Raw genomic sequence first — 16,660 nt, forward strand, 5'->3', positions numbered from 1 at the left:
TTTTGATAACTGTGTTTGAGTTAAATATATAAATGTCATACAGCGAACCAATTTTAATTTTTAATGTTGCAGGAAACAAATATTTAAATTGATCTGTAAACAGACACCTTTTTATTGTTTTTGTCTTTAAGTATGAAGTGATACAATATAAGAATTATACAAAAAAAAGAGACAAGAAAATAATTCATAAAATTACTGTAAATGTAACTGGAAGATGGCTGTAGGTTTGTATGATGGTGTATTTGGGACAATGAATTATTTGTTATATATATTAAGGTTTATATTCAGTAAAATGTTTGGCTTACATCAAAAACGAGTCCACATTTTCCAGTCCTTTCTTCCATCTGAGCAAGTCTTTCTGACTGACACAATTGAGTTTTTGCACAAAGCCAAAAAAAAAACAACCTTAAGCATCAGAAAAAATGAAAACACATGAGGACAAAAGATAACTTGCATAACCCAAGTGAAAAAAAAGTAATTCATCTCATATATATATAGATATATATAAATATTTTTTTAGTTTTTTAGTTGAGTGTGACAAAAAATAAAAACATCCGATCACATGAATAAAATGGTTTGAGAAAGGTCGTTGTTCTTTGGCTAGGAGGCTTTGGCAACACCGTAAAATAGCTTTAATCACAGCTGCAACGAATGTGGATATCTATGGTAAGTTCACTGAGAATCTCTTTGCAAAATATTCCTCCCAAGTGCAGTCTTTTATGACAGATGCCTTAATGTTTATGAACAGAGCGAGATGACACAGTTGGCAATGGCCTTATATGGACAGCAGAAACGTGACAATAAACTTCTCAAAGATATTTTTTGGAACTTGTGATTTCAATTTGGTGACAGATTACCAGAAATATTTACATAAAAACCCAAGAGATAAAATAAGACAAAGATTCAATGTCACACCCACCAACCCCATTACACAGATCATTTTCTTTCTTTCTTTCTTTCTTCTTTTTTTTTTTTTTGTGCCATTTCCCCCCGTAAAAATGTAAAAATGTAAAACATTTACAATTAAAAAACCTCAGGAATCAGATGCAACAAACTTTGGTAAGTAGTTTCTTCACCATCCTTGATTTAAATATGATCCTTGTTCTTAATCCTTACACACTGCTAATGAATCAATACTTTAACTCTCTTTTTTCTTGACTTTTTTGGTTTTTGCTTTTTGTGATGATAACACTGACAATATTTCTTTTTGTCTTTGTCGACAGTTCATCCAGTCGACGATGCATCGGATACTAATTGTCCAGGTTTAAGTCCACAACATCAGAAGTTTCGCCATCGGTGCGTGTTCGCCTCATCGAGCTAAGGATGTTCTTCCATGTTATCGACCAGAGGGTCCATTGGTGCGATCGGCCCGAGCTCGGGGGGTTTCAGCCTCTTAATAGTGTTTTTCAACGCTTGCCTCTTATTGCAGAACCAGACGCGCACCACCTCGCGATCATAGTTCAGTTTCTCCGCGATTTCGGTCATCTCTTGACCGGAGGGGTGAGTATTCTTCTCGAAGTGGCTGTTGAGGATTTCCAGAGCCTGCGGCGTGAAAGAGGTCCGCCGCTTGCGCTTTTTGGAGGGCTCGCTGCCGATAAACTCGGTCAGGTTCTGCATACCGGAGCGATGGCGGGCTTCCGCCTCGGCCATCCAGCGCTCCAGCACGGGCTTAATCTTCTGGGCGCTTTTTGGGGTGATGTCCAACTTCTCGAACCTGGCAGGATATAAAAGGCCAGGGTTCAGTTTGCCTGTCAGACTGCTAGCTATAGTGTTCTCTTGGGCTTCCTGTGGTAGGAAAAAGTGGCTTCTCAGGATGGTGTGTCTGGGGGAGAATTGAGAGAGAACAAGCTTACTCAAGTGCCCAGACCGGGTGAGGGGTTTCCTGTCTGACCCAGTTGCCCAGAAGGGGTCTCTTGGTCCAAGCCGCCAATGGGACAGAGAGTTTCATGGCCTCTGCTGCATTGCTTCAGCTGTTGCGTGCTGGGAAACAAATGAATCTAAGCCAAAAGAGCTAGTTTTTGCACTCCAGTACATCAAATGTTCCTTCAAATGATTGACTCTCTGTACCCATGATGCATTGAACCAAGAGGACTCTTCCACGGGCCGGTCCAAATACAAACAAGCACCTGACTGATATCATAAAGAATGAATTAATTTATTTGCCTTCTCTAGCTCCTCTGTACAATCAAAGCCACATGTGGCATCACATATGATTAGGAATTCTCTTTTCTGTGAGAGATTTTAATACATATTGTCAAATGGATAACACTAGCATGCAATAAAACATTAAATGCATTATTAATTCACAAATGGTTTAAATTATTCACTCAAATGCACACACATTTGAATACACTTCTAAAACTTCTCCGTCTTCCTCAAGCAAGCCTGATGCTCATTTAATGTTTAATGCTAATACATTTTCACCTTCACTTTTGAGTATGTCTGCAAGTTTAGGGTCTCCAGGGAGGTAAATCAGTCTAATATTTAGGTCTTACTTGGCAATTTAGGTAGAAACTTTGCTTTCTGAACAAAAACAATAATGAAAAATTTGTCACGGTTACTAGTTTTACACTAGTTTAAACTAAGTAAAGCTAAATTTCACACAACAGCCGCTTGAGCTGCAAGAAAGAAAAGAAAAAGCCAGGTAAAAGTTTAGTGCTCTATTTGGGGTTACACTGAACTATGGGAATTGTTTTGAATAGATATAGTTTGGATAGATACACCGGTAGTATACAAGCTGTTTATGTGTCTCTAAAGCAGTAAAAACTGGTGGGTCAAAAACTAAAAACAGGTTTGTTGTGAAAGAAACTAACCATATGCCATACCATTATTTTATTTTGCATTATTATTTAGAATTATAATCATCAATATAAAATAAATGTGGTGCGTCTCTACAGGATGTTCAATGTAAAATCCCCTTGAGAAGCACTGATACTGATCTACAGCCTGTATAACCAGCTACAGAGTATATACTGTAGTTACAGAAGAACCATACAAGAGCTTTTGTCTCCAAAGACTCCACTGAACGTGGAGATTTCCAGGTGTGTCTTTAATGGGGAGATGTTTCAGTGAGTTCCCTGACCTGCGCTCCCATCCGACACATGGACATCTGTCAGGCAGACAGAGAAAAGCCCAGCTGAGGGAGCCGAGAGAGGTGAACTACTGCTCTCTGAAACAACACACAGTCTCTCTTGGTCCTGAACTCCTGGACAGGCTCCTGTGAGGAGGCCTTTGATGGAATCTTAACTGGCATTTGAAAAGACGCCTGAAGCGGGGGCAAAGGCCCTCGCTCTCCCAGGTCCTCAAACGAAAAGACAATTTTTTTTTCAGAACGGAGATGAGTGACAGCACCCTGTTAAAGCCAACTGAGCAGGAAAAAGTCCAGGCATATTGAGATGCCGACTTATTTATAGTCATGTATTATTTAATTTCTTAATTTTAGATCCTGTTCACTGCAGTAACACCAGAAATAAGTGAAATATTTCAGCTTCTGGTTGGAGAGAGACAGCGGGAATATAATAATGCTAATGCAGGATCAACAAAAATCACTACTTTATCAAAGCCATATAAAACTGAGTGGGTTTAGTAGTGACTACATTATGGTAATTGTAATTGGTCAGTTATTTGTTGACAATAATTCAAATCGTACATAAATTTCATAATTGTGATAAGGTTTTGTGCTATTTTGAGATCTGACTTAAGCAATATATTTCTTATATCAAAATACAGTAAAAAAAATATCTTATGAAATATTATTATAATTTAAAATACTGGGTTACACTTTATTTTAAGGTGACATTGTTACAGTGTAATTATGCATTTAATTACTGAGTAATATTAATTAACTACATGTACTTACCATAGATTTAAGGTAGGATTAGGATTTGGTTGAGGGTTAGTTCCATGTAATTATACATAATTTACTGTTATTACTATGGTAAGTACATGTAACATATGTAACAAGGACACTGTAAAATAAAGTGTTACCAAATACTGTTTTATATTTTAATATATTTTAAAGTGTATTTATTCCTGTGATGGCAAAGCAGAATGATTAGCCTTAAGAGTCACATGATCCTTCAGAAATCATTCTAATATGCTGATTTGCTGCTCAAGAAACGTTTATTATTATTGTCAATGTTAAAAACAGTTTTGCTGCTTAACATTTTTGTGGAAATAGCTGGACAATGACATCACTGTTTTCTCCAGAGCGGCTATATATATAAATGAACTAAATTAATAACTTTATTACAACAAAAATGAACCATCACTGAACTTACTTAAGATGGACTATGACACTATTTTCTTCTAGATCTGCTGTACAGCAGAAACAAACTCTGTTGCGTTATTTTCCTGTTAACACTGTAAAACTTAAAATCTGATTCAGAAAATCTGATATTTTTGAACAGAAATATGTATATAGTTTCCGACTCTTATGATTAATACATTGAATTGACTGTAATAACAGTTACTTTTCAAGTCTGGGCTGAACATTTAATGAATGCGTATGTTACAGTTCTCTCCACTCTCCCCATTCAAAAGATGTCCGGAAATGTTTTTTGAGGCGAATACAGAGGACAGCCTTGAGACAGAAATGAATCAAAAGGCAGTGAGAAAGTAGGTGCGATTAAATATAAATACAGTCATGTTAAGCAGCTCTTCTGCCCAATTTGTCGTGCAAATTATAGATGGCAGCTTTGCAGCCTGAGACATGAATCATTGATGTGAATCCAGTGTTTCGGTGTGGATTAATGTTGTAAATCCACACAGCTTAAAAGTGGAAAAGCGATTCCCATCTCGCAATTATGTGATGATATGACATCTTATGAGCGTCTGTGTGCAACGGTGCATGCAAAAGAGAAAAGGCAGCGAACCGTGCTGCATAAAATCTAATTTGTATGGTGTATTTAACTGATTTAAATAAATGAGGGAGCAAATGAGTTTAATAATATGATTTAGATTTTATTGCATTCTTAAAAATATGTTATTCTCAATAAACTGAGTATGTCAAACATGTATTTTATGATTTCATTCCATTGATGTCAAATGCTTCACATCAGTCATAAGGCATCTGGATTCTCCGGGCTTTAATAATGACCCCTGTCTCTGATCAGTTTGACGATGCACCTTTTTGATTGTTCGGACGAACCAATAATGCTTTTTTCCGCTCTGAACTATGAGATCGGACAAGATAGAGACATCTGTCAGGCCGAGTTTGACTGAGCAAAGACTACAAGAGCCCCAAGAGCTCACACACTCACAAGCGAAAGCACGTTCACCTCTTTCCCCTCTTGTCTCTGCTGATGTTAACTAAACTAAAGCATGTGAAGTCTGCCTTTAAAGCCAAAAACGCTCTGCACACTGTCATGTCCAATGTCATACAAATGAACAAATAATGGAAAAAAAAAATCCCCCTTCCTTTCTGACGAGATGAAAGGACGCATATAGAGAAAAACATCACATCACCTGTTTATTTTGGAAACTAATGGCTTTTAATGTATGCTATAAATATCTAAATAATGCATGCGGCTAAATATTTCATGCAGGATTTTTAAGACTTTCTGCACTAGTTTGAAGCTTCATAAGGAATTCCCGCACTCTCCCCCCACCCAACAATTTCAGGTTTTATCGGTCGCTCGTTGCTGATATGATGAAATTTTAACAAGCGTGCGACAGCGGCATGTCAGATAAACACAAGTGTCTCATCAGACAAACTATAAGCCTTTTACAATCCTATAAGCATTAAAATGCACATGGAGACATTGTGCGGAATTTAAAAACAAGGAATTTTATTTCAAGTGGTAATTAATGTGTCTTTATTATCTAGAGTATTGTTCATATTGCTTATTTTGTACTTTTGTTGAATAGGGCACACTTTCAATTACTTTTCTAGAGTATTACAGGTACAACTCCTGTGTTTTTGTTGTGAGAAGTATTATAAATGTTAGATATACTGATAACAATGTATCACACAATTCAAATAATACATGGTAACTCTTTATTTCGGTCCATTTTAGACATTCTACTAACTATAAGTAACTTTGCAATTGCATGTCAACTACCAGTATTAGCAGACTGTCTGCTTAATATCTGCTAACACTTTAATTTGAGGGTCCCTCATTCTACTGACTATAAGTAACTTTACAACTACATGTCAAATTATTCTACTAACCCGAACCCGAACCCTAAAGGTCCTTGCACACTGAGTCCGAAATTTTTCGTATTCGTCATTCGGTGGCTCTGAATTGTCAAAACACCTCTCAAAATGCTTGCTACGGATGCGGAAAACACAGAAAATCGAACCCGATCCAAATTTTTTTTAATGATGGACGAAAGTTTCTGAGGCAGTGTGTAAGCGTGATTGACATAACGTGAGGTCGTATTTATTTTTTAACATGCGTAAATTTCGGTGTGATAAGATATTGTGCATCCTTTATAAATGTAATCTAACATCACATTTGTCCGCATGTTGGTGCAAATTGTCCCCTGGTGTATACAGTAACTACTGAACTTCTTAAAATGCACACACACACATAAAATAGTGCTCTAATGATGATGCTAAATATTTCATTTACACATAATGTCCTAGTTTAGTTTGCACTGTGGAACACGTTTTATTAAAAGTCCTGTCAAGTTCCTTTCAGCTAAATGTCATGTGAATACATGGCATTGGACCTTAGAAATTATTAAGCAGTTTAAGTGCTTCTTGTAATACCAAAGCTGATGTATTTTACATTAGTAACTGAATCTTTTCATATAGACCGTGCAAAGATGAGTGGAGATGGGCACAGACTGGAATAAAATGGATGTATCTGACATATATTGCTCACCAGTTATGAATGTTTAACATCTCTCTTTAACATCTTAATTATTTGTGATGAAATATAAATTGGGTACTACTTGTATGTAAACCCGTTTTTTTAATTTATTATTTATAAAAAGCTACTTTAGAATAATGTAATATAATATAATATAATATAATATAATATAATATAATATAATATAATATAATATAATAATAGTTTTTTTTAAATGTGCTAGTACACTTTGATCTGTTTGGTGACCTCCATACCTGCAGATGGCAGACTGGCTGTAGGCTGGTCCTTCAGTTGCACTGAGAGCCTGTCCCACCTGAGTTTGAGTAAGACCCAGAGACAGCCGGCGAATTTTAAACGCTTTGGCGAATTCTCGAATCTCCTCCAGGTTTACACCATCCACCTCACTGGGTGCAGTCTGAGGGTCTATAAAACAGAAGAGAAAAGACTAAAGCTGCAACTCTCCATTCACATGGATTCATACACTAAATGCAGAATGACTTTGACAAAAATGACTTCGACATTCCTATGTATTTCAAAATCAACACTACATTGAATAATGCTTGTATTAGGCACTTCCCAAATGCTTATGTGAATAGCATTCTAAAATGCCTTTCTAAGCAATGCATATTCATTTTTATGCCAAGTTCTTTCTTTGAACATAACATTTAGCTATGAAAGACAGAGGTATGCAGAGGTTCGATTTCAATTGGATTCATTTAGCAGCTTTGCACTTCAAGGTTTATAGATTCAAGATTTTATTTTGTGCATTTTAGCTTAATAAAATGTGATTGGGCATTATACATCACTGCCAGGTGGGCTTACATCCTGCTTACATAAGAAAAATTTGGCCGACTAAATAATTCATGGACGTCATTATAAATGAATTATTAAAAGAATGCATCAGCCATATTTGAAGTCAAAATCTATTGAACCAGCACCCTGTCACACCCCATATGCAAATTAGTTGTTGAAACCTGAACTTGCTCCCACGCAATATTGAAAACTCCTGTTACATGAAGCAGTTTTGTCTTTTTGACCACATAATAATGATTTATGACAAATTGTAATGGCACATTGCCTTTTGCGATGTTATTATTCATCGCTGATCCGTTAAAATGAATCCCTTTTTAATAAAACTCATAGACTGAAGAATTTGACCCCAAAAGGACAACCCTGACTCAATCATGTAATGTCTTAACAAAGCCCAGCAGTGTGATTTGATATTGCTATCATGACATCCACCTCATTGAATAAAATAAAAAATAAAAAGATTTGCCAAATACAAAATGTGTACGGTCCTTGAAAATTCGGCATGTATTCCATCTGAGCTGAATGTGGAGGCTGTGGGGTCAGTCAGACTTATCCCCCCTCCATTCAAAACATGTTCTGGGGAATTAACGTTAGCCAAGGACATCGCAACAAACACAATCTGGCATGGAGAGCTGCACCACGGCGGTAAACTGATGAAATGAATAGAGAATGCTAAAGGTATTGTCTATGTTTTGAGCAAAACAAAAAAGAGGGAAAAAAATGAAAACACAACCAAAGTCCATTGGTTATATCCACAGCAAGTTGATCAATGGAAACTTCCTGTTTATTGAATTTAAAACTCCACTGTAGATGGTTTTAGGCCAATTGGCTTTGACAAATGAGAATTTATCTAAGTAAAACCGTTTTTAAAAGGGCCGCCGTGGCTCTGACAGGCTTGGAGGGAGTGATTTATATGTGGTGCTTCTGGAGGCCAAAACACAACCTTCCACGCATTAGGTCTACAGTTTGGTCAGCTAGATGACCGAATCAACTAAAATCTGATAAAAACTGAATGAAAAGGCAGCATATTTTCATTAACACTTATATAAAAACATAAAAAAAAAAAAAAATCAGTATAAAGTGTTTATGTGTAGTGAAAGTGGATCAGCAAACATGCAGAGATGCAGTGCACACTCACTGCTGACTAGCTGGCCGACGCTGAGGGCCGAGGATGAGGATGATGATGTTGAGGAGGAGGAAGAGGCCTGGCGGAGAGGGCTCTGGCTGTGGGGCATGCGGAGCAGACTTGGCTGAGACACGGGAGGAGCCTGTGAAGTCTGGCCGGCCTGTGGCAGCTGTGGAAAAACACACATGTTGAGTTGCACACACACTAGGAGAACACAATATACACTACTGGTCAAAAGTCAGTGTGGTCAGTAAGATTAATAATTTTCTCCATCAAGGACATGTTAAATTGATAAAAAGTGACAGTAAAGACATTTATAACGTTACACAAGATTTCCATTTCAAATAAAAGCTGTTCTTTTGAACTTTATATTCATCAAAGAATAATGGTGCTGAAAATTAAATTACACCAGCAAAGGAGTAAATTACATTCAAAAATATTTTCAAATAGAAAAGTTACTTTAAATTTCGATAATAATTCACAATCTTACTGTTTTGAACTTATGTTTGATCAAATAAATGCAGCTTTACAGAAGAGACTTCTTACAAAAACATTTTAAAATATCTTGGTACCATGGTAGATTAAAAGGAATAGTTACTTCAAGTTAAACTCAATTGACAGCATTTGTGGCAAATTAATTTTGACATCCTTTGTTATGAAAAACAAGAAATAAAACTGAGTGAGGCACTTATAATGAAAGATAATGGGATATAAAAGTGATATTGATTTCACTTTATTTTGATGGTCCCTTTAACACATTCTGTTGACTATAAGTAACGTTGAACCTACATGTCTACTAACTCTCATTAGAGTGTCAATAGAGTATTAATAGACTGGTAGGGTTAGACTAAGTTGACATGTAGCTGCAAAGTTATTTATGTTCAGTAGAATGTCTGTTGAAGGAGCATCACAATAAAGAGTTAGCAGATATTAAAGGGATAGTTCACCCAAAAATGAAAATTCTGTCATCATTTACATTTATTTTCATTTTTGGGTGAACTATCCCTTTAAGTAGACAGTTTACTAACACTCTAATGAGAGTTGGTTGACATGTTGTTGCAAAGTTACTTATATCAACAGAATGTTCAAAAGAGACTGTCAAAATAAAGTGTTACCAATTTTTTTTTTCTAATAAAACCATTAATTTGTTTAAATTCTCGGCATTTTTTAATGGTGTTACTTTCAGTGCATCCGAAATCGCATACTGAGTAGGTACTACATTTAATTTTGAACTTACTTTGCGACAAAATGTGTGTTCTATATAGCATGTTTATGGGTAGTATGAATGGAATTTGGACATTCTACATCCGCCATGTTGTTACTGTCACGTGACCTATCAGCGTCACTTGCGCCGCTTCACTTCCATTCAAAAATCATCTCCCGGGGCCTCATGGGATAGTAAAGGGCCCATCGAACGAGCACTTGAGAATCTTGGCGGAAGTAGTAGGTCATACGGACACATTTCACCTACTGTTTTTCGAATAGGTATTATATGTTTTTTAAATGTTTATTAAAATGATTCTGATACTGATATTTTCAAACTAAAATCACTTAACACATATTGTTTAAGTCTTGTGGCTATTCTATTGAAACACTGAGTACTTTAACATTTACGGATTGGCCCCATTTAGTTTTTCTTTTGTAAATAGCTAATATAATAGTAAATGTATGTATAATTTAATAAATTAAAATTATTTTTCCGTTTTAATCAACGTTACGTCACAAGTGCTGTTGACTGAAACCGGAATTTGTATTTTTAAGATGGTTCCCTGGGTTTTAAGAGATAAAAGATGTTTGTCCTGTGGTTGTTTACTAGGTAAAACTGTTGAGTCTGTTTATTAGAACGAGCAAACTAGACTCGTCTGTTTATTAGTGATGAGAGATGCGGACCGGTGGAGATGATAGAGGTTGCATTCACTCCCCATGCAATTTCTCATTCAACACGGCTGTCAGATACTTTCAAGTACACAAAAGAAACGTCAGCGTCTGGCTATTCAGCACCGAAACCTTAACACGAAAAGGAAAACACACACATTTACTGAGCCCAGAAATCAAAATTATGTGGCTACAATATGAGTCATTATTATGGGCAATGTGGCATGACTGCGGCACCATACATTTTCATGTTTTATGCACCATCGAGCGCCTCTTGTAGATGGTGCATCTCCACTCTTCAAGAAACAAGCGTCTCATCTGTCTAAAAGTGGGTTGGCTTCTCTCTGCTGTTCTCTTGCACTATTAATTCTCCTCTGTGTGTTTGTGCGCGAGTGTGTTTTTCTTTGGATGCTGAAAGATGTCAGTAGTGTTGCACACACTGTCAGAACTGTTGACAGGTCTGTGAGAATTACCGAGCTTCGGTGGATCTCTCTGCCGCCACCGTGTTTGACAGCCATAAATTATCGCTGCATGAAAATGTTCGGGAGTCAATTTGAAACGCAGACAAATCCATAAACATTATTACAAATGCATTACTGCGTTTACGTCCGTGATCAAAGTTTCCAGTAAATTTGACACAGAGTTGCTCCAACAGAAATGAGGGTGACCTATAGATGCTTTTATAGCCGCCCGCTGTAGATTATAGGGTGGGACTGGGGATAATATGCATGTCTCTATAGTCTCTTTTGTTTTGCACTGTTGTTAGGCTCTTTAACTGTATATTCTTACTACCTTCTTGATTATTATTTGATATAGGAGTTTGATCATTGCTATTTGAGGATGATTTATATTAAAGTTTGATTATTGTTTTGTATTATTATAGGTGCAAGCCTTTGAAATACAGTGTTACTATGCGAGTGGAGAGTTGTATTGGGTTCTGTTGGCATACAGTCTCTCTGTCTTTGTCTTACACATGTTTCTGGCTATATTATGCTGTATATTATAGGTTATTATGTGATTATTAGGATATATCATGCACATTTCCTGGTATTTTCATATGGCATATTAAGCTTCACATAATTTCACATCACAGTTTTTGAAATCATTGTTTTAAACAGTCATTACGTACCTGCTGTCCAGGTTTAATGGGTGACAGTGTGATTCCCTGGGTGTTGATCACTGGCAGGATCTGGTTGCCAATCACAGTGGCTATAATCTGACCCTGTGCATTGGTCAGCAGCTGTGGTGTGATTGGCTGGACCTGCAGGGAGGGAGTGCCGCCCCCTGATTGGCTGGAAGGTCCTACAGAGTTTGGCATCAGAGGGATCGTACCAATGATCTATAAAAATCGCAAGAAAAGAGACATAAATCCAGGTTAAACAATTCACTCAGTAATCAACCATATATAATCTATTCTGCTATCACTGAATAATCAAACACAGCAATTTTTTGTCATGATTTGAGCGTTTAGAAACAACGTTTATGAGGTAGTTGTTGTTACATTTTATTGGTGCTTTCAAATACTTATAGCTTGGTGAACAGCTTTGGAGAATTTGACGTTTCCCCATTCAAAGAGATAGAAGCTGTACTTGCATGACTGAAATAGCCCCGAGAGGCGTTACAAAGATGGTCGCCGAGTGAAATGACTTGCCTCAAAGGGACTTTGGTCATTACTCCGGTCTTCAGTGTCACACGATCCTTCAGAAATCACTCTAATTTGCTGATTTGGGGCTCAATAAACATTTCTTCTTATTATGTTGATAACATTTGTGCTGGTTACGGTCACTTTTGAACAATTTAATGCATTTCTTTTAAAAAATCGGTAACACTTTACAGTAAGGTTCATTAGTTAACATTAGTTAACTTTATTAGTTAACACAAACTAATAATGAACTGCACGTATAAAGCATTCATTAATCTTTGTTATTGTTGATTTCAACATTTACTAATACTTTATTAAAACCTTGTTAACATTAGTTAATACACTGTGAACTTACATGAACTGTATTTTTATTAACTAACGTTAACAAAGATTAAGAAATACAGTAACAAATGGATTGCTCATGGTTAGTTCATGTTAGTTAATACATTAACTAATGTTAACTAATGAACCTTATTGTAAAGTGTTACCAAAAAATCTTACTGATTGATTGATCTTACTCAAGCATATTAATGTACAAAAATATTAATTGCACAAAAATAGTCCTATATATATATAGTGGTATTAAAGGAGATGGACATGACAAAAATGTGAAGTCACACTCATAATCTTTGTACCTGACAAAACAACAAAGACATCAAATTAGAGCACTTCATACACTCCGAGGACCTCATCAGTGTCAGAGTATCAAAGCCCTCAGATTTTACCGGATCGAGGGCTACTTAGTACTGGGCGGAGAAAATAGACTGTATAACCTTTTTATTTTTGAGAGAGGCTTGAAAGACATACACACACTCATACATTACCACTTGCACTGAACCACAAACCTGGCTGAACGTACATAGTCTACACACAGACACAAGTATGTGCACATGAAAGCCCCCCACACAAAATGTGCTCTCTGCTCCTCTCTAAAGGTCAGGCTCTGAGTACCTTTATGTGTGCTGGTGCACACCACTGACTGTATTATCTATCATAAGACCAGAGGAAAACTGTGTGTGTGTGTGTGTGTGTGTGTGTGTGTGTGTGTGTGTGTGTGTGTGTGTGCGTGTAAAATGCAGAGAAGGGCCGAGTTAATAACGTAGCCTCTTAACCACTCGTCCCCCAATAAAACACACACACACACCTTTATAATTCTGGTCCTATATAACGGACGCCCTCCTCCCACAATCCTTTTCACTGGTCTTCAGCACCCCCTTTCTCCAGTTGTCACAGATCAAAGGCCGTAACCCTTTGTAGCTGCAGTGTTTTACCTCTCAAGGCCACGGCTTCAATGAGCCATGTAGAACAACAGCGCTGGAGAAAAGGACTCAACGCCTCCTCCCGACACACAACAAGGGTTTATGTCAGTGGAACTGCAAGACTTAAAGCCTCTTTCATCCAGAGCGCCACAACTATACTCATGAAATGCATTAATGCAGGAGATCGAAATGCTTGAGTCAAGTAACAGTATAATATAAAAACATTTGCACATGTTTTTTTACTCATAATACACTATGGGTCCTATCTTGCACCCAGTGCAATTGACTTTGTACACCGACGCATGTATCATTCCTATTGTACATCCTACTCCACGGACGCACGTCAGTAAATTAGGGAATGAACTTGCGCTCCCGGGGCGGTTCAGCGAAAAGAGGAGGTGTGTTCCGGCGCAAACGTTCCCTGGTGCTATTTTGCAGTTCCAGAAAACAATTCCGCCACAGACCAGGAAAAACCTAGTCTAAAGTCAGTGGCGCGTTATTCATATGCTATTTTAAGGGCGCATGCTTGGCCATAATGTAGCGTGTGCACAACGCGCATACACTTTGCTTCTCTCATCTACACAGATGCAGTTGACATTTTTGCAAACCATACATAATTACAAGGAAAAATATATTACCACACAAATCATTGTTGTGTCCATGAAGATGTGAAAAAATAGGCATAAATCTAGCTTACACATTTACCCAAATTATTATACGCCTGTTTAACCAAAGCTAATTTGGGTGGGTTTCTCCCATCCCCATACAATGTCACTTCTCTGTGTTTTACAGCCTTGACGAGAACGTCGGTCTCCTCGGCTGTGAACCGACTGGGGTGCGCCTGGCAAATCCGCCGTTATAATAGCAACCCGCCATGGAACAAGCGTGCCTGCTTTTAAAGGGAATGTGAGATGTCGCTCTGATTGGTTTATTTCACGTTACGCCCAAACCACACCTATGAATAATGTAGCTACTTCAGACCAACCCATTTTAGATTTGCGTCGGGCGCAACGAGTCATTTATCCCGCCGGTATAATAGCAACAGCACGAGATCCGCCCACAAAGTTACTTGCATTTTGCGTTTGATACTTGCGTTTCAGATCGTTAAAAAAGGGCCCTATATATTACTCACCATGAGATCAAAACACTTTATACTACCAGTCAAATGTTTCAGGGTCTGTCAGATTTTGTTTTTGAAATGTTCACCAAGGCTGCATTTTTTTTTTTTTTTTTTTATACAGTAAAAGCAGTAATATTGTAAAATGTTTTTTACAATTTAAAATAACTGTTCTATTTTAATTCCTGTGATGGCAAAGCTGGATTTTCAGCATCATTACTCCAGTCTTCAGTGTCACATGAATGATCCTTCAGAAATCATCCTGATTTGGTGACGAAACATTTTTTATTATTTTCCATATGTTGAAAACAGTTGTGCTACTTTTTTGGAAACTGTGATCCACTTCTTTTTAGGATACTTTGATGAATATAAATTTACAAATGAAAATGGATATTCAGTCAGGAAATAATATGTCCTGACTCCTGGACAAGGCTGGACATTTTTAGCCATTTCTAATGGATTTAATTAGCATTAAACTTCCTTGGGGAAGTTCCACTTAAAAAGACTGAAACAAAACATTTTAAATCAGGTTGCGCTACAAATAATCCTTATACATCAGTTTTGTTTTTTAATGTGACATGACAAAGCAAGAATATCTATGGCAAGAGCTTTTCGCTGAATTATTTTCCACCTGATTATTTTTTCTTTTCCTTTGTATTCCGATGTAACAGTGTGAAAAAAGACAACATATACTGTGCTTTTGTGGTCTGTTCTTCTGATTTAATATATGATATACTTTTACACTTTTAAATGTCCTTTTAGTGTTTAATGGTTGAACGGTGAACAGAATAATGCTATCTCTTTGTACACAGTTTTTAAAAATGCGTACAATTGCGTTCATAAAGAGAACCTTTCGCTGATCGTTTACAGTTAAACGGAAGTTACTCCCATAATTTTCAAAGTGCAATGGGCATAGGAACTACCAGGGGTCCTCCATGGAAGATTTTGCAATTATGAATTTTGCACAAGAAGATCAGTAACATTTGCACTGTCGTTCAAAAGTTAGGGATCAATTAGATTTTTAATAAAAGAAAATAATACTTTTATTCAGCAAGGATGTGACAGTAAATAGATATAAATGTTACAAAAGATTTCCATTTCAATTAAATGCTGTTCTTTTGAAACGTCACATTATGATAGTAAAATGTGTTGTATATACTGTTTTAGTATTTACACTTGGCATAGAGGCAGGAGGTTATTTCTTGACTTCAAACTCATTTTTGTCAAAATTTTAAATCTGCCTTGAATTAAAACAAAAGCTCAATATTATGTTAATTTAAACTCAAGACAGCCACTCCCACATTAAAATGCAAGTAAAATTAAAATATAATGTACAAATCCTCTCTATATTCACCAATGTTTGTTTTAATGGCTTTGCAATGTGAACATCACAATGTTTGTGAATAAATGAACATGCTATATACTGGTACACACATGGGCTGCAGACACATTGAGCTGTGGTGCTCATGCGAGAGTTGCAAGTTCGAGTCTAGCACATACTGTCAAGAAATAAAAGGGTAATTAAAAAAAAAAAAAAAAAAAAACTAGTCTGCACATGTCTGATATACCACCTAGACAGAAAAAGCACCATTGATCTATCGTGTATATTTTAACCTCGCCTGCTAGCGGACCCCCGGCTGCGCTAACAAGCTCTGCATCTGTATAATCTCTGACCGTTCCTCTCCTCCGCCTGTTCCCTCCTCTTTTTGACATAATGACGATGGAGCGGTGGAAAAAAGGAGGGCTGACTATGTGTAATTCACCCTCACCACGGCTCATTTGGTTGCGTTGCTTCGCATTAAGCGACAGATAATTTATCTCTCTCTCTCTCCCTCCCTCCGTCGCTCTTTATCGCTCCCTCTCAATCCTCCGAGGCCCTCTCTACTGCCACTTAGCATATTTTATTGTGCGGTGTGGCGCTCGTGTCCCCCGACATGGCATTTGCATGCCGTCTTGTCTCAGGGCTTGTTCCGCTCAATTATTCACTCTCATTGGACTAAGTGGCTGCTCTAA

General features: G+C 37.1%; 1 protein-coding gene across 3 annotated transcripts in view; it reads right to left on the reverse strand.

The window, feature by feature from the left end:
* Positions 1-514: 514 nt before the first annotated feature.
* pou6f2 (POU class 6 homeobox 2) overlaps positions 515-16,660 on the reverse strand; it is a 99,254-nt gene continuing 83,108 nt past the window's right edge. For all 3 annotated transcript variants that reach the window (XM_084102593.1, XM_084102594.1, XM_084102595.1), the window contains 4 exons: positions 11,759-11,968; positions 8,767-8,923; positions 7,073-7,241; positions 515-1,822 (listed from right to left, as the gene is read on the reverse strand). In XM_084102593.1, coding sequence (XP_083958719.1) covers positions 1,318-1,822; positions 7,073-7,241; positions 8,767-8,923; positions 11,759-11,968 — 1,041 coding nt within the window. In that variant the 3' untranslated portion in view covers positions 515-1,317. The remainder of the gene's footprint in view (positions 1,823-7,072; positions 7,242-8,766; positions 8,924-11,758; positions 11,969-16,660) is intronic.

Source organism: Abramis brama (assembly GCF_963993115.1).
Source record: "Abramis brama genome assembly, chromosome: 24".
Lineage (NCBI taxonomy): Eukaryota > Metazoa > Chordata > Actinopteri > Cypriniformes > Leuciscidae > Abramis > Abramis brama.